The following is a 23,229-nucleotide window of genomic DNA, read 5'->3' on the forward strand; positions in this document are numbered from 1 at the left end:
AACGTTCCATGCATATTGTATTCAGTCATCTTTGAAATTTGGATCCACCGTTTCGTTCGGCGGCCACCAGAAATCTTCCTCCAGCGCCTCGCAAAGATCTTCATCGACAGGACTCGACAAACGGGGACGAACCGGTGTGGACGAGACAGCGGGTGCAGTTGAGATAGGAGGCTCGGGGACTGGGGCCTGCACCGGATCCGAGGTTAAGTCAATCACATCGACCCCTGCCACATTCATATGGGATCCCGCCAGTCGCCGCTTGGGTTTGAAGGGTGGCTCGGAGATCTCCGACTCCTCGTCGCTGCACAGGTCGATGATGCCCTTGGCATCCATATGGATCCGTTTCTTGTAACCAGCCCGCTGGTTCCGCGCCTGCGCGATCTTCCGTTGCAATTCCACCTGCTGTTGGTCTTTCTCTTCCAGTGCAAACCGATACCTAGGGTCAAGTCCATCGAGCTGCAGAGCCTGCCACTTGTCTGCCAACCTCGTATAAGCAAGCTCATCGGCTGGCGTGTTCTCTGGTCGCGCCCACGCCGCGAATGGACCATCGTAGTACGGGCCTTTTCCAACCCCATAGATAGGATGCCGCTCAAGCTGGCCGGACCGCAGTAACTCGGCGCCTGCAGCGACTCCAGAGTCTGGCTTATCGGGGGACTCGGTCCTTGATGGTTCCCATGCAGGTTTGTATTCAATAGCATTATCCTCCGTGCGCGAGAAGGGCCCCGACGACAGCATGTGAATTCCGCCAGCGGCATCCCCGACTAGGAGATTGGTTTTATCAGGTGAGAAGGAGAGACTCATGATCTCCTCGTCAAGAATTGCAAGGTCTTTCTCGAGGACATCTTCTGGAGCTCGGAGAATATTCCATTTTTTCACCACCCCGTCGGTGGCTCCACTGTAGAATTCGCAAACCGTATTGCCCCACAGAGCCGTTCTCACGCCAACATCTGCTTGCTCGCGACTCTGATTCTGATCTATCGGATTCAGCACTTCACCATGCTGAAGTTTGTGGAGAATCTCTGCTGGGTTGCGATAGTCCCAGACGTATGTCGCGCCATCGGTGCAACTAGCAGTGAGGTAGTTCGTGTTCGTAGGACAAAATGTCACATCGTTGATATCCAAAGCAGGGCATTCGAATTCCATGACACTGACTTTCGAGCTCAGCGGCTCATAGATACGAACGGATGATCTGCTTTCTTTGAAGGCCTTGTATGGGGAGTGAGCAATGTAGTTCGCCACGGCAGCAACTGGTAAAGACGGGTGCCACTTGATATCGAAGACGTTTTGGGAGCCGGGTAAGAGGTTGAGGGGCGTGATTGAAGCTTCGCTCACTTGCCAAGCTAGCAACTGGCCATCGGGCGTTAGGCTATCATGGCCCTTTTCACACAATCCGGCAAGGAGGATATTGCCAGTTTCTTGAATCGTGCCCCAGGCAAGAGAGGAAGGCACCATCTCAATAGCCTTGTTCGAACGAGATTTGCGGGTTTCGAGGAATGTGTAAGTGCGTTCGTCCAGTCTCCAGAGGCCGATCTCACGCGTCCCCGTTGCCAATAAATTGGGCACGTATTTGGAGCGGGCCATCACTTCAACCCTGGTATCATGCCACAACCGCTCGAAGCACCCTGTCCCCTTGCTAGATGAATGCCACAGTCTCACGGTGTTGTCGTAACTCGCCGTGAAGAGAGCGTCATCCCACCATTCAAGGGCGGTCACACTCATGAAGAGTCGAGAATCGTGAAGGTTCAGGTTATTGGCGGCCCTCGTCCGCGGTCGGGGTACCCAGTGATCCGGTAGCTCTTGCAAAGTATTCGTGGTCAGATCTCCAAATAGCAGATTGTTGTTTCGATTATATGCCATATTGTGCTCGTCGCACTGGGCAGCTGCCCCGGCTGCGAACTTGGTACCATCGGGCGACCACCCCGAGACAATCACATCGCCGGAAGCGCCTTTCCAAGTCCAAGATTTCTCGAAGTTGTCGGAGGCCTGGGTACGGATCTTGCGCGCTGTCGAACGTCCCAGCTGACGTTGTTGTAGAAGTGCCGTCAATGTATTCGATGGATCTCTGGCTGGGCCGGAATGTGTATCGTGCAATGGAGGGGTCGCTAGGCATGGGTCATGGTGTGGTCGTTCGGGCTTGTGCTGGACACTCGAACATGGTGATGATGCGTAGCTGCGACCTCTTCTGCGCCGGGGGGGTTTCGGTACCAGGCTATCACTGCGATCCCTTCGTGGTCGCGAAGACCTCAACATATTATCTCCACGACCTCGGCTAGCTCCGCCGTCCAACCCGAAGCCTTCGGAATCCGAGCGATCATAGCATCTAGCAGGACCCTTCCGTAGTTGTGAAGACTGTAACTCAGTCTTCTCACGACCTTGGCTAACTCCACCGTGCGACCCGAAGCCTACGTAGTTCGAGCGATCATAGTAGTTAGCGGGACCTTTCCGTGGTCGCGAAGACCTCACCACAGTCTCTTCACGACCTCGGCTAACTTCACGATTCAGCCCAGATCCTTCATCGTTCGACCCATCGTAGTTTTTAGCAGGACCTTTTCGCGGTCGCGAAGACCTCACCACAGCCTCTTCGTGGTCTTGGCTAACTTCACTGTTCGACCCGAAGCCTTCGTAGTTGGAGCAATCGTAATAGTTAGCGGGGCCTTTCCGCGAACGACCCGACCGTCGCGCCCGCGCCGCCTTGGTCGAGTCCAATACTTGTGAGTGATCCGTGATGGACAGCTTATCCTGAGATCTCGGTCTCAAAGACTCTGGCGTGCGGGGTAAGGTCAACGAGCGAGTGCTGCCGGTGGCGGGGGATCGGTCTTGGATCGTCGGGGTTTCGGTTCGATCGACGGACTGTGTGGCTTCGCGTTTCACAAGATTGGAAGGTCCCAAGAACTGCGCCAGAAGGTTCTCGGCTTCTTCGACCACGCTCTCATCGTCATCAGACTCCTGAAGCGTGAACCAGTGTGACATCATGCGATCTTGCCGGGTCTTCGACTTCGGCCTGTCATAGCGCCTGGCTTTTTCGGATACGACTGGCGCAGGTTGGGGTCCAATGAGGGAGTTGGGTTCAAGATCAAGTCATTTTCGTGTCACGGACGCGGCGAGGAACACGGGTCGTTGGCGATAAGGGAAACGCGGAGGGCGCGGACAGAACGGGGACAAATGTGACAAACACCTGCAAGCTGGTCGGTCACGTGTGCATTGGCCGAGGTCCTGCTTTGTTTCATCTCCACCTCTGTTGGCTTATAATTCTGCTCTGAAATTTCGAAATCGGTGGAGTTAGTAGGCCTAAAACAAGGAAATCTAGTATCTGACATTGAGGGAACGAATAAACCACAGACTCGACATCAGACAGCCATGTTTGATAATTTTGCTTCAATCATATCCCCTGCATTAAAAATTATGCTACTATACATAAAGCCTTTTTACCTCTTCCCGTGCGCCATTACTAATTCAATTGAGCATCATTTCTGATGCTTGAGAATTATTTTCATATACCTGATCACAACATTAGTCCTTGATCTTCGAATGAAAGGGCGCGAACTCACAAACTCATTCCCGTCAAGGCCATCAGGATTCCTGCTACGCTCTGATGTGACACTACATGATCTGACAGAATCCAACCTAGCCCTACGATTATGCAGGTCTTCAATTGGCCGATGACAGTACTGGTAACTGGCCCTGCTGCGTCGATGATGTAAAATTGAGAGAGGTTGACCAGACATGCCATAATGCCGCTCTGCAAAGTGATGAGTTAGCTGAATGTATAGAGCCAAGGGAAGGATGGAATGCATACCGCCAAGATAGACAGCCACAGGGACTCCGGCACAGATGAGACGGTTGGGAAAGTCTCCATCCAAGGGGCAATGCAGAGTAAAACAGCTGCGCTGATAGGCGCCTGGTTAAGCAGAAGCTGCATGCTGCTCATCTGCAGCTTCTTATGATAGCGGCCCACCAGCACGGTGTACATGGCACTGGCACAGACACCGGAGAGGGCGAAGAAAATGCCCTGCGCTGAGGTCGATTCAGTGCTCTTTGAGGTTGGTACAGAATCGTAGTACGAGACAACCCCCACGCCAGTGCAGAGTACAATGAGAGGCAGGAATGCGGCGCGAGGGATACTGGATTGATAAAGGATGTAGTTCAGCAGCGCAGTTGCAGGCGTAAGAAGTAATCGCGCCAGCTGGTGAAAGATAACAGAAGAGTGTGCGAGTGCAAGATTCTGGAATATCACTTGGATGCACATGGCTGCAACAAGATGGAGGATGCGATATGCAGAGACATGTTTAGGCTCGAACCAGCCACACCAGGGTCGAGAGGTGATCCAGAGGGTCACTCCAGTGATCGTGAAGTGATATGCAGCAAATGATACCTGGGAGTTTCGAAGCATGGCATGCGAGAGGACAGACTTGTTGGTGAAAACCTGTGGTATCCAAGTGAGCCTCACATTGCTTCAGATGAGGAGTTTCTGGTGCCTTACGATGGCTACAGTAGACACAATGTTGATTGTCATCCAGACTAGAAGACGAAGGCTTGATCCTGATTGTTCCTCCGAATGTGTCTTGTCTGGGACCTTTTCGTCGTCAATTGTGTAGACTACCTCTGACTCTGCATTACCAGGCGATAAAGGAGTGGTAGAGGAACAGGATAGCTCGTGAATCGAGCTCTCTTCTTGGTTCTTCTCCTCATTCTTTCGCTCATCTAATTTCGGTGCTGTGGTGGCCATTGTGGAGGATTGGGGCGCGATTGCTGCGTAGCTGAAGCTGTCCTGGTGTTTAGGACATCACTGAAAGGCCTGCAGACTGATACAGGCGACCGAAGATTTTCAATGCAACACGATTATGTCCACCGGGCCACTTTGTCCGCATGTAGAGTCTCACTGGCGAGGAGCATGACGCCGGCGACCAGTCGATACGACCGCGGACCCAACTGAAGACGTGACACGGATGAAAACATTCAGACCCTGAAATACCCTCGTTGAGAGAGGATCCAGAGGCTTGACCCAGGGAACATTCTTCCCGGTTGCACTCTGATGTTACTTCAGCCCTCCAGGGGCGTGCTTCAGGATTTCCGTTTTCGGATGATAAGAAGGGATGGGGCCGAGAGCAGGAATGTCGCCCTCCCCCGGATCGACGTATCGCAATGCAGGTACAAGTCTTGATCGAAGTAGGGTCGTCTAGAGCGAGCCATGCCTGAAGACATTGTCAGAAAGGCGAAGGGGGTGGGGAGGACAATACCTAGTAGGTCAGTCCATCCCAGTTCTTCTGCGTCAAGCCAATGCAGCGGTATAGATGATGATAGCTTGATAAGGTACTGTAGTTACTCCGTAGCTTGGAATCTGTGGGGGAAGCGGGGACCAAGACCCATTTCAGCAAACACCACAAACACCCGCGATCCTCCGCATGTCACGTGCCAGACCGGCACGACTCTGGGCGATTTGCTCCGGAGGGATTTCGAACCTCCGGTAAATGGCTTTCCCCCCGTCCATCGGCTGTGTGTTCGGCAGTCGAAAGTCGGAGGCGGCAAGTGAACAATAAAAATATGGCCGTGCTACGCCCCTCCTTCCTGTCGGATGCCCCTCCTTCACTTATCTATTGCAAGGTCTCCTGCTCGGTGTTTTTCTCATTGACTCATTGACTCAACAGCTGCAATTGATCCCTGTGTCGTACCTTACAACCCCTCCAAAATGGCGACTCCTGGCTTGCTTTACGTGACGATGCACCCGCGTCCCTCGCTCCCCGCCGCTCAATTCCACGACTGGTACAACTCGGAACATGGACCCTTGCGTCTACGCTTGCCTTTCGTCACCAACGGTTTCCGGTATCGTGCTGTCGATGGCGAGGAGCCTGAGTGGGTAGCTTGGTATGACATTACGGAGATGGAGGAGTTGACGCGCGAGACCTACCTGGCTCTCCGGGGAGATGGTATCAAGACTCCCCGCGAGAAAGCGACTATGGCTCAAATTGCCGTCGATCGCCGCCTCTACGACTTCCTGGGTGAACAAAAAGCCGCCGATTACACTCCGCTCGAGGATCAACCTGATACCACTGTGGCCGGCTCGGTGCTTGTCGCTGTCTCCACCACTCTTGTCGACGACGCCGACAAGGAGGCCGACTACAACCGCTGGTATACCGAAGAACACATCCCTATGCTCTCCCGCGTGCCTGGCTGGCGCTGCTCCCGTCGCTTCGTTACAGCCGCCATCGACCCCAAGGCCCCCCGCGAATACTTGACCCTCCACGAGTACAAAGCCACCAATGGCCTGGGGGGTCCGGAACACAAGGCTGCCATGGATACCCCTTGGCGCACTCGGATTGTGACCGACACGATCACCAGCCAGCGCCGTCGTGTTTTTGAGTGGGCCTACACCTTCGGACCTGCTCCCCGCGAGCTCTCTTCCCTGGCCTCCAAGGATGTTGCTGGGCCGTGGTCGTCCAACGACGGCCGCACCCGTACTCTCCCCTCGCCTACCCGCCCGGCCGTCGAGTCATTTGTCACCACCGCGGACGGTGTCGACCTGCCCTACCGGTTGGAGGGCAGCACTGACCCTCACAGCCCCGTCATTGTTCTGAGTAACTCGATTCTGGTGGATTACGCCATCTGGGATGAATTTGTCAGCGCCTTCCTCGCGGATCCCCGCAACCAGGGCTTCCGTATCCTGCGTTACTCCACCCGTGGCCGTCTGCAGGCCTGTGGCAAGCAGCCGATCAACATCGATGTGCTCGCCTCCGACATCATCGCCTTGCTTGATGCACTGCGCATCCCTCAAGCCACCTTGATCGGTGTTAGCATGGGAGGTGTTACGGTTCTCAACACCGCACTGCGCTACCCTACTCGGGTGACGCGCTTCATCGCCTGCGATACTAACAGCTCCAGCCCCGAGTCTAACCGCAAGGCCTGGAATGATCGCGTAGCAGTGGCCGAGCGCGAGGGTGCTGTTTCTGCTACCACCCAGGAGACGATTGTTGGTGAGGAGCTTGCCGAGGTCACAGTTCGTCGGTGGTTCACGCCGGAGTCCTACGAGACCCAGCCTCACCTGCCTGCTCAGGTGAAGGAGTTAGTGCGCACCAACAGCCTTGAAGGCTTCCGCCAGAGCGTCCAGGCTCTCTGCGCATACGATGTCCGGGAACAGATGGCGCAGGCGCAGGTTCCAGGTCTCTTTGTCGCCGGCGAGGGCGATGGTGTGCTTCCTAAGACCATGCAGCAAATGGCGGCCGACCTCCAGGGCGATGCGGAGCTCAAGCTCATCCCCAAGGCCGGACATCTGCCCATGGTCGAGAACGCTCCTGCCTTCACCCAAGTAGTCAACGAATTCCTCCACAAGTAGTTGTACAGAAAACTCAATGCAACTTTAATGTGTTCCAATGACTCACACTACTGCAGCTACGTGGATATTCTGTAATCCTGTAAGCATACCGAGGACAAGCAGAGGTGTGGCCTCAGCAAGTGACGACTTTTCAAAATGCGGCATGACGAGCGGTACCTGCAGGATGCAGCAGCCACGCTGGCACGAAATATGAGTAGGTATTCTGAGGAACGCGGCCGGAGCCGCCGTTTGCATTATTTAACTCGTTTGCTTCTTACAAGCTAATCTCTGTGCCAGTCCGTCGCCAGTTGAGGACTTCATCAAAGCTATCTATCTTCTTTCGATCATAAAGTTCGCCTAAATATTTGTAGAGACGTCGGTGGGCACTAAACCGATGTTGAGCCAAAAGGTTTGATTGACTCGGCGAGATATGCATCCTCGGTAAATGCTGTTCTGCGATCTGGGTCCCCCATTCCCATGGCCGGATATCCCTGGTCGCCTCCCCGCAGTCGGATTTTCCGGACGGACCCGCGCCTAGATTTATCTTGCATCTAGAAGCCAATTTACAGGACCCCTCCAACTTCATCTAACCTTGTGCACCATACATACTATAGACAGCCAGCTCTGTTGATCGCTTCGTGGAGTATACGATCTATTGCAAATTGTTGACTAAAAGGTCAAAGCTATTTCTACGAGAAAATTGTGGATAGAGCAGACAACATGCCCCCGACGCCCCTCACAGTCCAATACAAGGAGATCGACGGTAGCAGAATCGACACAGATGTCTATCTCCCACCACTAGCAGCCTCTGACAACGGACAGCCGAGAGATTATCCTGTGTGTATGTGATCTCAAGGTTCTCAGCAACATCAATGACAACTACCCAGATCAATGAGATCGCTGACCTTTGAACGAGAACCACAGTAATCGACATCCATGGCGGCTCGTTCATGCTGGGCCATTCCAAAATGGTCTGCATGCCCCAGGTAGACGATTGCCTGGCCCGCGGCTGGATCGTGGTCAGTCCCAACCACCGACTTTGTCCGCAGGTGAACATCCTCGAGGGTCCGATGGCAGACTGCCGGGATCTTTTGGCATGGATCTACGACGGCCACCTCGATGCATTTCTTGCCGGGGAGTCAGCCGCGCATTTGCATGGATCGCAGTACCGCGTCGATAAGGACCGAGTCATGGCTTTTGGGACATCGTCCGGAGGCACATTGGCGTTGTCACTGGTAAGCGCCCGCCTTATTCCTCTCCCAATAGGCAGTCAGCAAACAAAGATGATACTTACCTGTACCCTGTTGGACCGTAGGGATGGGACGTCCCGCGCCGAGTAGCAGCGATCCTCGACTTCTACGCCCCGGCCTACCTCACCCACATGTTCTGGACGCAACCGCTTCCCGAGGTAGCCAGCAAGCTGCCGCCTCTCGACCCCGCGTTCCTCAACCGGATCTACGACGAGAAGCCCGTGCCTACGAACAGCTCGATCTCCCTCGAAGGGCAGACCGAGGTTGGCGTCGTGCCGGGCCCGGACTTCAGCCGCCCGCGCGACGGGTTCGCGCTCACGCAGGTCGCCAACGGGTCGGTCATCCAGGCGTGCTATCCCGGTCGGGATGTCAAAGAGATCGACCCGGTCCACCACGTCGATGCGCAGTTCCCGCCAACCTGTATTGTGCACGGTGGGGCGGATACGAAGGTCACCATCGAGGTGAGTCGGGAGTTGTTCCGGGTGCTGAAGGAGCAGGGGGTGCGGTGTGAGATGATTGAGGTGCCCGGGGAGGACCACACGTTTGCGATGAGTATGAAGGTGGGGTCTCCGACGTGGGAGTTGCAGAGACGGGGGTTTGATTTCCTGGAGCGTGTGATTGCTTCTCGGTGATGGTCTTCTGTGTGATTATAGGATTAAGTGAATGCGTCATGTCTCTTCGATTTGTATCGAGCATAAGAGACGAAAGTGAGAACAACGCAGGATTACAGTCTAAGCTCGGATACAATAAGTGTAAACAAACAGTCAATAAGTAAATGACGGGCGAGTTGTGCCTGAGGACCCGAATGTCCGGCGCCAAGACAAGTTTCCGGATTAGGAAACAAGCTCACCAGCCGCGGGCCCAGCCTGGCTCCAGGCTGGCTGCCAGGCGTGGTGGTGGCATCCTCCGCGGGCGGGGTATCGGTGCTCTCCGATAGAGCAGTCAATGCGGGACCGGAGATATGATCATTTAAACTCCACTCCCCCCTTCACTACCTTATCGCTCACCATTCCCCTCGATTCTACAGCCATACTCCTCAATCACTCTGCACCTTACTATTGAGTCGAAACAGTTCATGGACAACAGCCCACAACCTCACCAGCCGTCAACAGGCCCAATACCAACCCATCAAGCCCAACCCACCGAGCGTCTGAACCTCATCCGCAACCAGCTCAACAACCACACCCAACACTCCTCCTCCCCATCCTCCTCCTCCCAGACCCAAACAAAGACAACAAACCCAACCCCCAAATTCCCAAGAGCAACAATGTCCCGCGATCCGATTACCTGCCACGTCCTCAACACCCTCACCGGCACGCCCGCCGCCAACCTCCCCGTGACCCTGACGCTCCTCTCCAGCAGCACGGGCAGTGCAGCCACAGAAGAGACCCCCACGTTCCGCGCGATCACCAACACCGACGGCCGCGTTGCGAATTGGGAACTCCTACCCACCACCACGGCCTCGTCGCACCAAGCACAATCCGTCCCGGCGATCTTGGCCGCGCTCCCCGCGCCCGACAGCAAGACCAACTGGGCGGTGCGCTTCGAGGTGGGCCCCTGGTATGAGGCCCAGGGGGTGGAGAGCTTCTGGCCCGAGGTCGAGGTCAAGTTCACCGTCAAGGGGCGGGGCAAGGAGGGCGAGGAAGGGTGGCGCCATTACCATGTGCCTGTGTTGTTGGGGCCGTGGAATTACTCGACGTATCGGGGGTCTTGAGGGATGTACATACGGTACCTGTATTTGGAGGGCTGATGTGTTGAGGAGATACTTGGATGGCAGTTTTGAAGGCTAGAATACGACTCGAATAATGGTGTTGGTACTGTAGTGTGTCCGTCGGATATAGAATTGGTTTTCAGTGCTGTGAAACATTATGAGCATTATGCTGTTAGAGATTGTGTTGTGATGTGGCTGGCATCGTTGCATTCTCCTGCTTGTAATGATGCACCTTTTTCCAGTAAACATACAACTGCAGTAAACGTACAACTGCTTCCCTGTCAAAAGTGGATCCTAATGGCAAACAAATTACGTTCTGGTAGCCTACGCATTTCGTATCCTGGAGTCCAGCATCATGCGGGGAACCGATGAGATAAGCTCCCGCTGCGACCGTCTGGCCAAGATTGCCATGAAACAGTTTCATTGTCGCAATGCACTGGGTACAGCACCGAGTCAGATAGAAGTTCTTGTGACAATGATAACAAGCAAGCCAGCCAGAAGCAGAGATCGACCTTGTGCATCACACTTCGAGTTTATCTCCGTCATGGGTGACAATGTAGCCGGAGATGCAGCCACGCGGCGACGCGTTCGCAGCCACGCGATGGTCGACTATCGCCGACGAACCGCTAAACCCAAGCGAAAGGAAACCATTGCTATTGAGTTTGATACGAACCCGCTGCTGCAGGGCTCTGCTTCGTTACCTCTGCCTTTTTCTCCGCCATTGCATGAAAAGCAGCAGTCCTGCACAGATGGCTCTGTCGCGTTAGCTCCGCTCTCAATGCTGGATGCAAGCCGATCGGACCCCTTCGAAACATTTCCGATCGATCGCGATCGCCGAGCTCGTCGGCTCTGGGACCATAGTACGATCTACCTGTCTGATTGGGAGTCACACTAGTCTACACAGCAGTTGACTGTGAGAATAGTGTACGATGGAACTTGTTCCATGTTTCGAACCATGCTCGACATCGGCTTCCTCGATGTCGTCCGTGAAACCATCGCTCTATCGCAACTGTTATCAGCCTCGTCGAAACACCTGGGACATCTATACGCCGACGATAGCAGCACGGATCACTACAGATACACCGTTCATGCGACAACTCTCCTGCAGCAGCGTCTAGGAGACCCCGCAACTTGTGTTTCCGACGAGGTGGTCGTTGCTGTGCTGGCCTTCTGTTGTTATGCTGTGAGATACTGCAGTCACCCTCGACCAATGCTCAATTGGCTGACTCGGCCCATCAAGAACATGACGCGGGATCCAAAGCTTTTGAACGTCCACATGGATGGTCTATCCCGTATCCTTGACTGCAGAGGTGGCGCCCAGTCTCTCGACTCTAACCCGCTGCTGAGGACCATGCTGTATTGGTGAGCACATACCGCCCTGCAGCTGTTTCCTTGACTAATGTATGTGCAGGGTGGATGTCAATGGCGCATATATTCAAGACAGTATGCCTCGATACCAACAACCTCTAGCGATCCTGGCCGGTCGCAGTAAGCTCACCATAGCCTCGTATCGGTTCGACTTATCGCTTGAGAGCGGAACGAACCGCCACGTCTTTGTCTCATATATCCGTCAGAGCCTTGCCGAGTTACATATGATCATGCTGTCCGAGTTATTGAAACGGGATCTCTGGTCTGACGTTCTGTTTCCCGGTTTTCACATCTCACCGATTCTACACATTCTGCTGTCACACCCACGTGCCACAGTCCACGATACCATAGAGTCGCGTGTGATGGAATGCTTCCGGCTAGCTACGGTCGTGTATCTCACAGAGCTTCGTGGGAGATTTGGTTTAGACACCATCCCTGGCCTGTTATACGGATCTAGGTTACATTTACTCTTGCATGATATGGAGCTCTCTCTGCTCTCGACGAGTCATCAGATCTACCTTGTCTGGGCATTGACAGTCGGGTCTTGTGCTTCATGTCTAAGTGAAGAATTGCAAGGAACGTTTGTAGGCTTGCTTGGGAAAATGATTGTATTCATGGGAGTGGCTGAATTTACTGACTATCAAGATCTTATTGGACAGTTCCTCCGGATTCCCGACGCTTTGTTTTGTTCACTGGATGCGCTGGAGGACCAGCTATTCTTTCCGTGACCAAGACAACTTCAGTTGTCAACAATCACGACCATTTTTCCAGTAGCTTCGTTGGCTTCCATCATTCGATGCGCCTCCCTGATCTCGTTGAATTGGAACACACGCGACGGCTCTGCTGTGAATTTTCGATCGGCAACCATCTTCACGATGGACTGGAGGGGGACATCAGATAGGGGAAACTCCGGGGTACCGAATACGAAGCTTCCAAAGAAGCTGAAATGTACACTGCTGGCCATCTGCAGGAGTGGGTTGAAGTCCTGAATCGGAGCTAGACCCCCCAGAAACCCAGCCAGACACACCCTTCCGTCCCGTCGCACCATTTTCAGCGAGTCCACAATGGTGCTGTTGCCCACCAGGTCCAAGACAGCGTCGAATCTCTCCGCCAACCGCTCCGACAGATCGGGTCCTTCGACCACTGCACGCTCGGCGCCCAGCGCCTTCAAGCGCGCAAAGCGACTCTCCCTGCGACTCGTCGCGACCACACGTGCACCCGTTTCCACGGCCAGATTCAATGCTGCCTGTCCGAAAGCCGAGGTTGCGCCGCGGATCAGCAACGTTTGCCCGCTCCTCAGATCGAGATTCCGGAACAGACACGTCCAGCCTGTGGCGTAGGATTCCGGGATTGCAGCCAGCTGATGCCACCCCAGCGTCGATGCCCCTGAGCCGAGCTCGACAACGTTGGAAGCCCGCACGCGGGTGTACTCAGCATAGCTGCCGTTGATGGTGCGCCCAAGTCCGCCCATCAGACTTGCCACGGCGGTCCCTTCTGCGAACTGGCCCCCGGGACAGTCTACGACTGTGCCAACACATTCGATCCCGCTCACGGGCATCCACTCGGCCCATTCCCCTTTGCGCATGTGCATCTCCGCGTGATTGACGCCAAAGGCTTTGACTTTGATGACGACTTCGCCGGTCTTGGGTTCGGGTCGGGGGATCTCCTTGATCACCAGGGAGTCTGGGCCTCCAAACTTCTCGATAAGGATCGCCTTCATTCTGCTGGAGGTGTGTGGGACTGTAGATTTTTTTAGGTGCAGTATGCAAAGATAATTCTGCTTGAGAACAGGGTACGATCAATGGATTATTCTTTGAGCGAACAGACTCGATACTATAGATCTGTAATGACAACGGCAGATAAGAATCGGTGAAGGGAAAGTGAAAGGCGACACTCAAGCGATATTTATAATTCGTGAGAGTGCCATGCACAACTCCAAATCCCGTCATCAATCTCGTGTTTGTAATTCGCAGCCCTGGCCAGATATTCTTCACGAATCTCCAATCTAAACCATAGACTGGGGACGGGACCGGGGGCCCGGGGTCTCAGCGCATTCCATTTCGGGGATAGTGTGCTCTCGTTCCCGCGGTGCCCACGGCCCGCCCGCGCAGACCTTACCCAAATAAGAAAACGCTGGCTCGGTGGTTGCAGGAGACCGACCGACCAACTACTGACACGAGACTCTTCGATCTTGTACTACAAGGTTTTGTTAGCAACGATCTTAGAATTTGTAAGCCTTGAAGTCTCCGACCAGCCTTTCCCGCTGGTTGTCCAGTGTATCTTGCACATCTGTTCTACATAGCTGCAACAGGATGCCTGGCGGGCGGACCGAGAAGCTGTCAGCAACGTCGAACAAATATATGTAGAGCAGAGGATCGAGAGAACCGAAAGGAAGCTCGCTTTACGACCGGCGAACATCCAGATTATCCCTCTTTCAATCATTACCTTCCCTCAGAAGCAATTTGATGATGATGTCTAGTATTGCGATGCAATAGATATCCCCATCCCAACCAGACTGTCGCATTCAAACTCCATCGTCTACCGGGTAACAACGACCCGAGGACCCCCAACGTCCACAAACTGAACCTTACAGCAGATATCAAAATCATATGTCTACCACAGTATACGTATACTCATATCCTGTCAGTATGCTAAACATGATCCGTGTATTCATATCTGAGCTTTTGTAGAAACCGCGGGATTTATGCCTAAGACTGAACATCTTGTTTTACAGCGGAATCTCTTTGCGAGACGCGAGGATTACTACTACCATACTCAACCGCCTGCACCCTTACTCTCATCTTTCTCATGCTTTCCAAACCGATTGCATCTTGCGTCAAATAAATCCTTGAGCTTTACCGATACGCGTGGGCGGAGTGGGGTGGTGTTGCAGATTGTTTCCAAGGCGGGCGCCAGTGGGGGGGGGATCATAAGTTGAATGGGCGATGTAGAAACCTATGCTTTGGAAGTTGTATGACGCAAGTAGTGTGTCTGTCTACAGGAAATAGTAGAAGAATTAAGATACTGTGTTAGGATAGCACAATACTGCCATCTTAGCACTCAGGGCCCGCTGAGGTTAGTGGTTTTGTTACTGTTGCCAAAAGCCATCAAAAACCTGCAAGCTATTGCAGAGCAAGAAACACAGGGGTCCTGATCGCAACATGGAAAGAAAACTGCCCTACAACGTGCCACGCACTTGTTGGCCGGTTCTTGCGCGGGCAATCCCTTGCTCTCAACCTTGGTTGGTATGTGCCTTGCGGAATGCAAGCTCGCTGTCGCGAAAGACGTCAGAGCTGCATGGCTCGGACAATTGTCTTTGGGGTTAAATGCCATCGACGATACCTACGACACTTTGGTCCGAGGATGGACCGATTCAAGGTTGTATTTCCCGATTTGAGGGTTGTGGCTGCTATCACGAGGGTCTCGAAACTGGGTTTTCTGCATGGTTTGGCAGCGGTGGCGGCGCGGGGGTGGTGACAAGGGATAATGCCGCCAGGCAGAAGAGATTCAACGATTGAGAAAATGGTCTGGATGAGCAGGATGACTTTTTCAAAATGTAGATGAGATCACAGCAAGATAGACACACAGATACTGCTTTTTTGGGGGCTCAGGAGTGGACTGGTCAAGTAGAGTTCAAGTGGTTGTTGTCAAACCCCTGATCGACCGCCCTTTCTGCGGAAGATCAACAAATAGATGGATGGCCCTAACCTTAACTATGGGCTTGACTTCCTTACTCTAAGTCTTGCCCTAAGGCATGCCAGTATGTAAGTTTCCGCCGCGCGAGATTCCTCCCAAACCTGGACAATCCTTGTCTGGACTCAGTCCAGGTATGCACTAATAAATGTCCACATAAATAGAGGAGGCTCCCAGAATCATGCCTCCACTCGTTGCGCGCCCTCCCCCCGGCCCCTGACACTTTCCGACCGTGTGATACGCCATCCCTGGGCGAAATTCCAATGTCCGACTAGGCCTTTTCTCGAAGCAACAGGTATCGAGGTTTGTATTTCCGACTCAAGGGGAACTTTCACTCTTTGTTTCCCCCTGATCGGTCACTTTTTTTCTCCTCGGTCTTTTTCTTTGATGCTTGTATAATTGCATTCGCTTCAACCCACGCGCGCCGTTATGATGGCAAACTCGACATTCGCTCTGCTTTGCATATCGTGGCTATCACTCTTTTCACTGGTGCTCGCGAGACCGCAAGATGGATGGCGCAACACCTCGATGCCGCGGATGAAGAACTCGGGCTCCGCTCAGAAACTTGCGCCTTTTCCGACCTCAAGCGCGGTATCCATCCCCCAACGAAGTTACATCCCTGATCCGACGTGAGTCCCACCCGAAAAAAATACTCGAAAGAAGTACCCACTGACAGCGACAGTGGCATTCCCTTCGTGATCCAAAACCGCACCGCGCAGCCATGGGTGAGCCTCAACGGGCCTCCGGTGCACCAGACCATCGCAACGGCCTCGCCCTCCCTCTGCGCCAGCTCGAGCAACTCCGGCGGATACTGGTACGAGAACATCGAGCACAACGGCCAATCGTCCTTCCTCGACTCCGGCCACAAAGAGGCGTACAAGGTCTTCCGGAACGTGGTCGAAGATTACGGCGCCGATAATACGGGCAGCCGGGACGCGGCGCTGGCGATTCAGGCCGCCATTCACGGTACGGGGGAAGCCCTAATTGCTGGAGAGTCTGAGACCGGAAGCTGACACTTGGTTTCTCGCTGTATATAGCCGGACCTTCCAACGGACCCGATCGCGCCTCCCACTCGATGGGCACGACCGGCCAGCCGGCCATCGTCTATCTCCCCGGCGGGACTTACCTTCTGGAGAGTTCTCTGCAGCTGTTCGTGGGAACGGTCCTGATCGGAGACCCGACCAACCCGCCCGTGTTGAAGGCCGCCGCCAACTTCCCGGATGACCACATCATCTACGCCAAGGACCCGAATTTCGGGGGCACCATCAACTTCTACATTGGCATGAAGAATGTGGTTCTGGACTCGACGGGCGTGGGATACAGTAAGAATATTGCCTTGCTCGATTGGACCGTCAGCCAGGCGACGCAGTTGACGAATGTGGGATTTAACATGCCCACTGGTTCTGCGACACATGTCGGATTGACGACGCAGTATGATTACAACAGTAACCTGATCATGGTACGTTCCCCAAATACCTTCTGTGGAATCCAAACAATGGAAACCTGACCTTTGCAGAACGACCTGTGGTTCAAAGGCGGTGCGGTGGGGATGAAGCTCAACGGCCAGCAGTGGGTGTTCAAGAACCTCAGCTTCCTCGGGACCACGACCGGCGTGGTTGCAGGGGGCACCGACATCACATTCGTAGGATGCCGCTTCGAGCAATGCCAGACCGGTATTGACGCGCACGGGACATCTGGGTCGTTGACGGTGATCGATACCAGCGCGACGAGCGTGGGGACCTTCATCACGTCCGGCACGTCCGACACGGCTGGCAACTCGATCATTCTGGAGAACATCAGCAATTACGGCAACACGGTGAAGATCGGCGACACGATTGTGCTGAGTGGGGGCGTTTCGGACACCTGGGTACATGGACACATGGTAGGTATTCCTGCTTCTACCACCACTCCAGCAACCGACTAACCTCCGTACGAACAGTATACCTCCGGCTCGAACCAAATGCAAAGCACCAACGGACAACTCGTCAAAACCCCCCGTGCCTCCGCACTATTATCCGGGAACAAGTACTTCACCAAGGCACCCCCGACGTATCAAGAGTATACGGCCAACCAGGTCCTGAACATCAAGAACGTCGCCGGAAAGCCGGTGTACGGCGACGGGGAGACGGATGACACGCGCAACATCAACGCCATCCTTTCGAGCAACAAGGACTGCAAGCTGATCTACTTCCCCGCGGGCACCTACATCGTGACCGACACCATCTTTGTCCCCGGCGGCAGTCGCATCATTGGCGATTCCTTCGCCTCGATCATCAGCGCGGTGGGCGACAATTTCGAGAGCGAGGCTTCCCCGCGGGCGATGATCCGCGTCGGATACCCTGGGGATACAGGCGTGGCTCAAGTCAGCGATATGGTTCTGACTGTTGCAGATATCCTGCCTGGTTGTCAATTGGTGAGTCTCAATCCTTCACCCCGTTGTACTACATCCAAACAAGAAAGTCCCTAACGAAGGAACAGCTCGAAGTCAACATCGCCGGCACGAACCCGGGCGACGTGGGATTCTGGAACACGCACTTCCGGATCGGCGGGGCGGTGGGCAGCCTCGTAGAGAGTGAGTGCACGGGCGGCGCGGAGAGCTGCAAGGCGGCGTACGGGCTGGTCCACCTGACGAGCACCGCGTCGGCGTACATCGAGAACATGTGGGGGTGGACGGCGGACCACGACCTGGACGGGGAGAACGCGCAGGCGATCGCGACGGGGCGGGGGATGCTGGTGGAGGCGACGGCGGCGACCTGGCTGATCGGCACCGGCATGGAGCACAACACCCTGTACCAGTACAACTTCCACCACGCGCGCAACGTCTTCTCGGCCCTGCAGCAGAGCGAGTCCCCCTACTGGCAGGGGGTCGGGAGCACCCTGGCCCCGGCCCCCTGGGACGAACACCTGACGAGCAGCGACCCGGACTTCGCGGAGTGCGCGGCCGACGACGCACTCTGCCGGATGGCGCTGTTCGAGCGCATCAGCGGGTCGTCGGACCTGTTCCTGTACGGCGGGTGCAACTGGGTCTTCTTCAATGACAACGGCGACTGTCCCAAGGGCGACTGTCAGCAGACGGCGGTGAAGGTGGAGAGTTCGTCGGCGATATATTTGTACGGGACGAATACAAAGAGCACGACGAATATGGTCGTGGAGGGGGGCACGGTTATTGCGCGGCAGAGCGAGAATGCTGGGGGGTGGGGCGGGGTGATTGCTGCTTATCTGTATGATTCGTGAAGTCCCGGTGATTACGGAGTAGTTGCAGGATATATAGCGTTGACGTTCTTGGAGCAGAGTTTAACACTCGGTATATGTTAATAGGCCCTCTACTCCGCAGATTACTGCGGAAAATAAATACATAGACTGACTTGTGAAGTGGAGAAATTGTTTTCAGAAAGCCAACCCCGTAAGTCTTACCATCCACCGGTTTTGCACAATTTTCTGTAGACAAAACATCTGGAAATTCACCACTCTTCCTCTAAGCTAACGGTGAGCGTCGGCTGAGAAGCCTTCTTCCCTTGATGGGATCAATTGTAAGTGTCTTTTTGTTTAAAGCAGAACTATTTGATATTGGCTGTCTGATGTTCGCTGTCAATATAGAGCTGCCCATTCGTGCCTTTTGAGTAACATATGCCTCGGGCATTTTGCGCCGATCGCAGATATCCCTACTATAGTCAATTGTGTGGGGATTGTGTACAGAGCTTGCAGCAGGAATCGCCCTACTCTTTCCAGATCTTTGAGCGATACGTGGCCTTAGTGAGGAGGCAAAGTGGAGACGTCGCTGGTCGACGAATCATTGTGCCGGACAGGCACGAGCCGAGGGGAGCTGACTAGCTGAAGACGATCACGAACGCCTTCAGTGCCGATCATAGAATAATTAGGACGTCTTCGCCAGATCGTCGATTGAATTAATTACCATGTACAGTACTAGTGATAGAGGGGCAGGGCCCCACAGTGAGCTATAAGTACTGCTGATACTACCAGAGAAAACACCTTTTTTCAAATCTTGATCCCCAGCGTACCTTGATCTGGACTTGATTGCAAACTCTCACGCCTACTACCAACGATGAGCGACTCGGAAAGACAGGAAGCCGAGGTGGAACTTGGGCCCATTGGGACTGGAATCTACTATCTCTGTGAGTGGGGCGGCTTCCATTATTTCCCTCTTTGATTCCCGAAAGTAACCAAAGCAAAGGCAACTGGCTGAGTCCTCCCGCATCGGAGTTCGAAAAACAAGAGCAAGCTGGCCCGCTGCTGGCGGGCTGGAGCCTTGCGATCAACGAAGCGACTGATGATCTCATCTTTCTCAAAACCGAGGGCTATCACGCAGGGTACCTCCGGCTCCATCCTGCTCCCGGCGGCGCGCACTTCTTACTGAAGGACTGGATGGTCAAGTCACGCGATTCAGATGCCCAGTTTACCGTACTTTATGTGTCGACCTGGCAGGAAAAGGGGCCCGATGCGCGATGCACGAGGGACGATTTGGTCGAGTTCTCCCGCTGGTGGAATGGTTACGAGCTGACCGGCGATGAGAAGGAGTATTACTTGACTCTCATTAAGGCCATCATCCAGCGGGAAGAAAAGGAACAAAACGATCGTTGGAGAGCCCAGGAGGAAGCGGACGCGAAGAACAGAGCGGAGATGTGGGCCAAATATCCCAATGGTATTGGCGAAAGTGCGCCTGCAAAGGAGCAGGAGGATTATGAAGCTAGTAACATGGATATGGCATATTCATCGTATAGGCGCGGTTCCGGATGTGAAGAGGGTGATGATGAGTATGAAGCTGGAAACATGGATGTGACATATTCATCGTATAGGCGCGGTTTCGGAGACGAAGAGGGTGATGATGAGTATGATTGAGGAATAGAATATATACTCTTCAAGCAACTTATAAGTTCTCTAGATTATATATAGATTATCTGTAAGGACTCAACCAGTCCTTCCAACCTTCGCGATTATCCGCGAAGGGAATCTATATAGCTGGCCTCAGACACCAGTTATATAATATTTAAGCGAGCGGGCCGCGGCTATTTAAAAAAACAACAGCTATTTTATAAATTAAACAGATTAGTAATAATATCTTAAAATAATATATTAGTATTTTAGGCTCTGTAAAAAGCTATTTATTTATTATATTATTTTATTATTCTAGTTCTTATAATCTTGTTATTTATACCCTGCGAAATAGCCCGTTAAATAATAGCCGGATTTAATATATAAAACTAAACTAGAAATAATTTTTCTAATTTGATTACGAAAGACTATATATTAATTATAAAAAGAAATCTGATATACCAAAAAAAGTATAAATCTTTATCTATAAGTTTCGCGAATAATTATATTTACTTAAATAAATCGCGAATTTTAAAAACAAATTAGGATTTAATACTATAAAAAAATACTTATAGAAATAATCAAAAGATTCCAGTTCAGATACTATAAAATTAAAAAAACTAACATGTATATTAATTTATTTGTGGACAAAAAACAATATAATATCTACAATTATATTGTTTATTATATATTTATTACTAGATAAAAATCAACTACGAAAATAAATAGCTAGAATAAAAACCAAAAAATGTATATTGTAGTAGCCTACCTAAATTATATTTTAAAAAATCTATAAAAAAATAAAACAGCCGAATCCTACCGCAAAGAAAATAAACTAGTTTTTATAAGTTTTTTAAGCTGCAGCTAAAAGATACCGCAAATAAATAATTAAAAATTTAATTAAGAATACTTAAAACTAAGCTATATAAAAAAAAATCTAAGTTTATATATTTATAATAATAAAATAAATAAAGACTAAATTGAACCACAAAATATAAGACATTAATATCATATAATTATATTTATTTTTTTTATTATTTTTTTTATAGTTTAGTAGAAAATTCGCAAGCAGCATATTTTTTTATAATAAAGTAAAATCTTATTATATTACTTGCAAGGTTATATCTAATATTAAACTAATAATATAAATAAATAAAAAATAAAATATTTTATAAATAAATCTTAAGAAAAAACTACCAGCTTATTATTTTCGCGGATAAGATCTAAAAATCAGAAATCTAAATAACAGCCCTGTAAGAAGAATATAAAAATTAAAATAATTTTTTTTAATATTATAAGCATCCGCAGAGGTCCTCAGATTGAAAGCTTATTTTAAATTTAAAAAAATAGATTATTAAATAAAAAAATACTAGTTGAATAAACCGGTTGCGAAATAACTAGCAGATAGAATTATAATATTTATTTTAAATTAAATTAATATCGCGATTTATCTCACCTTGAGGCTAAAAGAATAGCTGATTTTCTATAGAAAAATTTTATAAAAAAAATTAAGATTATAATAAATAACAGTATAGAAGTAAATCTAGTATCTATAATATTTATTAAATAAATAAAATAGCTAACTAATCCGGCGAAAATACTCACGAAAGAAGTTAGACAAAAAGGTATATAATAAAAAAAATATAATATTTATAATATATTTAAAGAATATCCCGAAACGCTGCAAGGATCAGACAGGTCTTATAATTATAATTAGAGTGGCTTAACCTGACTGTTATATCTTAATCTTAATCTAACTATAATCTGACAGTCAGATTGAGATATAAAAAATTTATAATTATATAATTATAGTCAGATTAAAATATAATTATTATTTTAACTGTTTATATCTCCCGGTCAGAAAAATCAGATATAATAAATAAATTAATAACTGCAGGTTAAATAATAATATATATATTTTTAATATAAAAATAAAATATAAAATATAATATATATTTAATTATAATATTACAATATTCTTATAGATTAAGATTATTTATTTAATTTATTTAATCTCTTTAATGTGTTTAATCTGCTTAATTTTTTTAAAAATTCTAAGAATATACTATAATTTAAAAAAAGATTTTTATAAAAATTATAAAAACTATTTAAATAATCAGAATTAATAAATTTAATACTAAGATATAAGAATTTCAAGTATAAAAAAATATAAGTTCGCGGCTTATCTGTTGCAGAACAGCTTAACAAATAAATAAAATAAATATTATTATTATAATAAGCAGACTAGCTAGGTTTGCTGGATATACTAAATATATTAAATATATTAAATATATTAAATATACTAAATAAAATAGATTAACTAGATAAAACAGATTAACTGGATAATTTAAATATCTAAAGTATTTAAAATATCTAAAATACTTAAAATATTTAGAATATTTGGAATACTTACAATACTTCAAGTACTTAAAATATCTGGGATATTTGGGGTGTTTAAGATGTTTAAAATATTTAAAATATTTAGAGTATTCAGAATATCTAAAGTACTTAGAATATCTAAAATATCTAGAATATTTAAAGTATCTGGGATGCTTAAAATACTTAGAATACTTAAAATATTTAAAATATTTAAAATATTTAGAATATTCAGAATATCCGGAATATTTAGAATATTTAAAATATCTGGGGTGTTTAGAGTGTTCGGAATATCTGAAATATTTAGAATACTTAAAATATTTAGAATATTTAGAATATCTGGGATATTCAGAATACTTGGGGTATTTGAAGTAGAGTGGCTAACGGCCAGGTCAGATTAGGTTAATTAGAATTTTTATATCTGACCACCAGGTAGAGTGGATTGATCTGACTGTTATATCTTAATTTTAATCTAGCCATAATCTGGCAGTCAGATTAAAATACAGAAAATTTTTAACTATACAGTTATAATTAGATTAAAATATAATTATTATTTTAACTGTTTATATCTGCTGGTTAGAAAGATCAGATATAATAAATAAATTAATAACTATAAATTAATTAGTAATATATATATTTTTTTTATATATATAATATACAAAGTATAATATATTTTTAATTATAGTATAGTAATA

General features: G+C 49.7%; 8 protein-coding genes across 8 annotated transcripts; 5 read left to right on the forward strand and 3 right to left on the reverse strand.

Moving 5' to 3' along the window:
* Positions 1-27: 27 nt before the first annotated feature.
* On the reverse strand, positions 28-2,055 carry BO95DRAFT_346804 (WD repeat protein; the record flags this gene model as incomplete). The annotated part of the gene is made up of 1 exon (XM_025581994.1): positions 28-2,055. A coding segment is annotated over one exon (2,028 nt), but the record flags the coding sequence as incomplete, so codon positions are not given.
* Positions 2,056-3,464: 1,409 nt separating this feature from the next.
* On the reverse strand, positions 3,465-4,726 carry BO95DRAFT_360786 (TPT-domain-containing protein; the record flags this gene model as incomplete). Its single annotated transcript, XM_025582492.1, has 4 exons — positions 3,465-3,498; positions 3,549-3,739; positions 3,797-4,423; positions 4,481-4,726. 4 exons carry the CDS (start codon positions 4,724-4,726, stop codon positions 3,465-3,467), a joined length of 1,098 nt encoding a protein of 365 aa, XP_025443262.1.
* Positions 4,727-5,478: 752 nt separating this feature from the next.
* On the forward strand, positions 5,479-7,598 carry BO95DRAFT_441957 (putative alpha/beta hydrolase). Its single transcript, XM_025586311.1, has one exon. It carries the CDS (start codon positions 5,687-5,689, stop codon positions 7,325-7,327), a length of 1,641 nt encoding a protein of 546 aa, XP_025443263.1. The 5' UTR covers positions 5,479-5,686; the 3' UTR covers positions 7,328-7,598.
* Positions 7,599-7,906: 308 nt separating this feature from the next.
* Positions 7,907-9,266, forward strand: BO95DRAFT_387347 (uncharacterized protein). The gene is made up of 3 exons (XM_025583517.1): positions 7,907-8,147; positions 8,231-8,541; positions 8,622-9,266. Exons 1-3 carry the CDS (start codon positions 8,027-8,029, stop codon positions 9,186-9,188), a joined length of 999 nt encoding a protein of 332 aa, XP_025443264.1. The 5' UTR covers positions 7,907-8,026; the 3' UTR covers positions 9,189-9,266.
* A 281-nt stretch (positions 9,267-9,547) lies between these two features.
* Positions 9,548-10,431, forward strand: BO95DRAFT_441959 (hydroxyisourate hydrolase). The gene has a single exon (XM_025586312.1). It carries the CDS (start codon positions 9,632-9,634, stop codon positions 10,268-10,270), a length of 639 nt encoding a protein of 212 aa, XP_025443265.1. The 5' UTR covers positions 9,548-9,631; the 3' UTR covers positions 10,271-10,431.
* A 311-nt stretch (positions 10,432-10,742) lies between these two features.
* BO95DRAFT_360957 (uncharacterized protein) lies at positions 10,743-12,363 on the forward strand (the record flags this gene model as incomplete). The annotated part of the gene is made up of 4 exons (XM_025582497.1): positions 10,743-11,127; positions 11,191-11,450; positions 11,508-11,629; positions 11,679-12,363. The coding sequence occupies 4 exons, from the start codon at positions 10,743-10,745 to the stop codon at positions 12,361-12,363; spliced, it is 1,452 nt and encodes a 483-aa protein (XP_025443266.1).
* BO95DRAFT_101515 (alcohol dehydrogenase zinc-binding domain protein) lies at positions 12,005-13,458 on the reverse strand. Its single transcript, XM_025580309.1, has one exon. It carries the CDS (start codon positions 13,353-13,355, stop codon positions 12,375-12,377), a length of 981 nt encoding a protein of 326 aa, XP_025443267.1. The 5' UTR covers positions 13,356-13,458; the 3' UTR covers positions 12,005-12,374.
* Positions 13,459-15,856: 2,398 nt separating this feature from the next.
* On the forward strand, positions 15,857-18,562 carry BO95DRAFT_462827 (glycoside hydrolase family 55 protein; the record flags this gene model as incomplete). Its single annotated transcript, XM_025588940.1, has 6 exons — positions 15,857-15,957; positions 16,011-16,294; positions 16,366-16,787; positions 16,845-17,210; positions 17,268-17,741; positions 17,807-18,562. 6 exons carry the CDS (start codon positions 15,857-15,859, stop codon positions 18,560-18,562), a joined length of 2,403 nt encoding a protein of 800 aa, XP_025443268.1.
* Positions 18,563-23,229: the final 4,667 nt, after the last annotated feature.

Source organism: Aspergillus brunneoviolaceus (assembly GCF_003184695.1).
Source record: "Aspergillus brunneoviolaceus CBS 621.78 unplaced genomic scaffold BO95scaffold_26, whole genome shotgun sequence".
Classification (NCBI taxonomy): Eukaryota; Fungi; Ascomycota; class Eurotiomycetes; order Eurotiales; family Aspergillaceae; genus Aspergillus; species Aspergillus brunneoviolaceus.

Bases quoted from the DNA above. Each gene is read 5' to 3' on its own strand.
- BO95DRAFT_441959 (XM_025586312.1), top strand. From the start codon at position 9,632: ATGGACAACAGCCCACAACCTCACCAGCCGTCAACAGGCCCAATACCA.
- BO95DRAFT_101515 (XM_025580309.1), bottom strand. From the start codon at position 13,355: ATGAAGGCGATCCTTATCGAGAAGTTTGGAGGCCCAGACTCCCTGGTG.
- BO95DRAFT_387347 (XM_025583517.1), top strand. From the start codon at position 8,027: ATGCCCCCGACGCCCCTCACAGTCCAATACAAGGAGATCGACGGTAGC. The intron at 8,148-8,230 runs GTATGTGATCTC...CGAGAACCACAG, and splicing joins GCCGAGAGATTATCCTGTGT to TAATCGACATCCATGGCGGC. The intron at 8,542-8,621 runs GTAAGCGCCCGC...GTTGGACCGTAG, and splicing joins GCACATTGGCGTTGTCACTG to GGATGGGACGTCCCGCGCCG.
- BO95DRAFT_441957 (XM_025586311.1), top strand. From the start codon at position 5,687: ATGGCGACTCCTGGCTTGCTTTACGTGACGATGCACCCGCGTCCCTCG.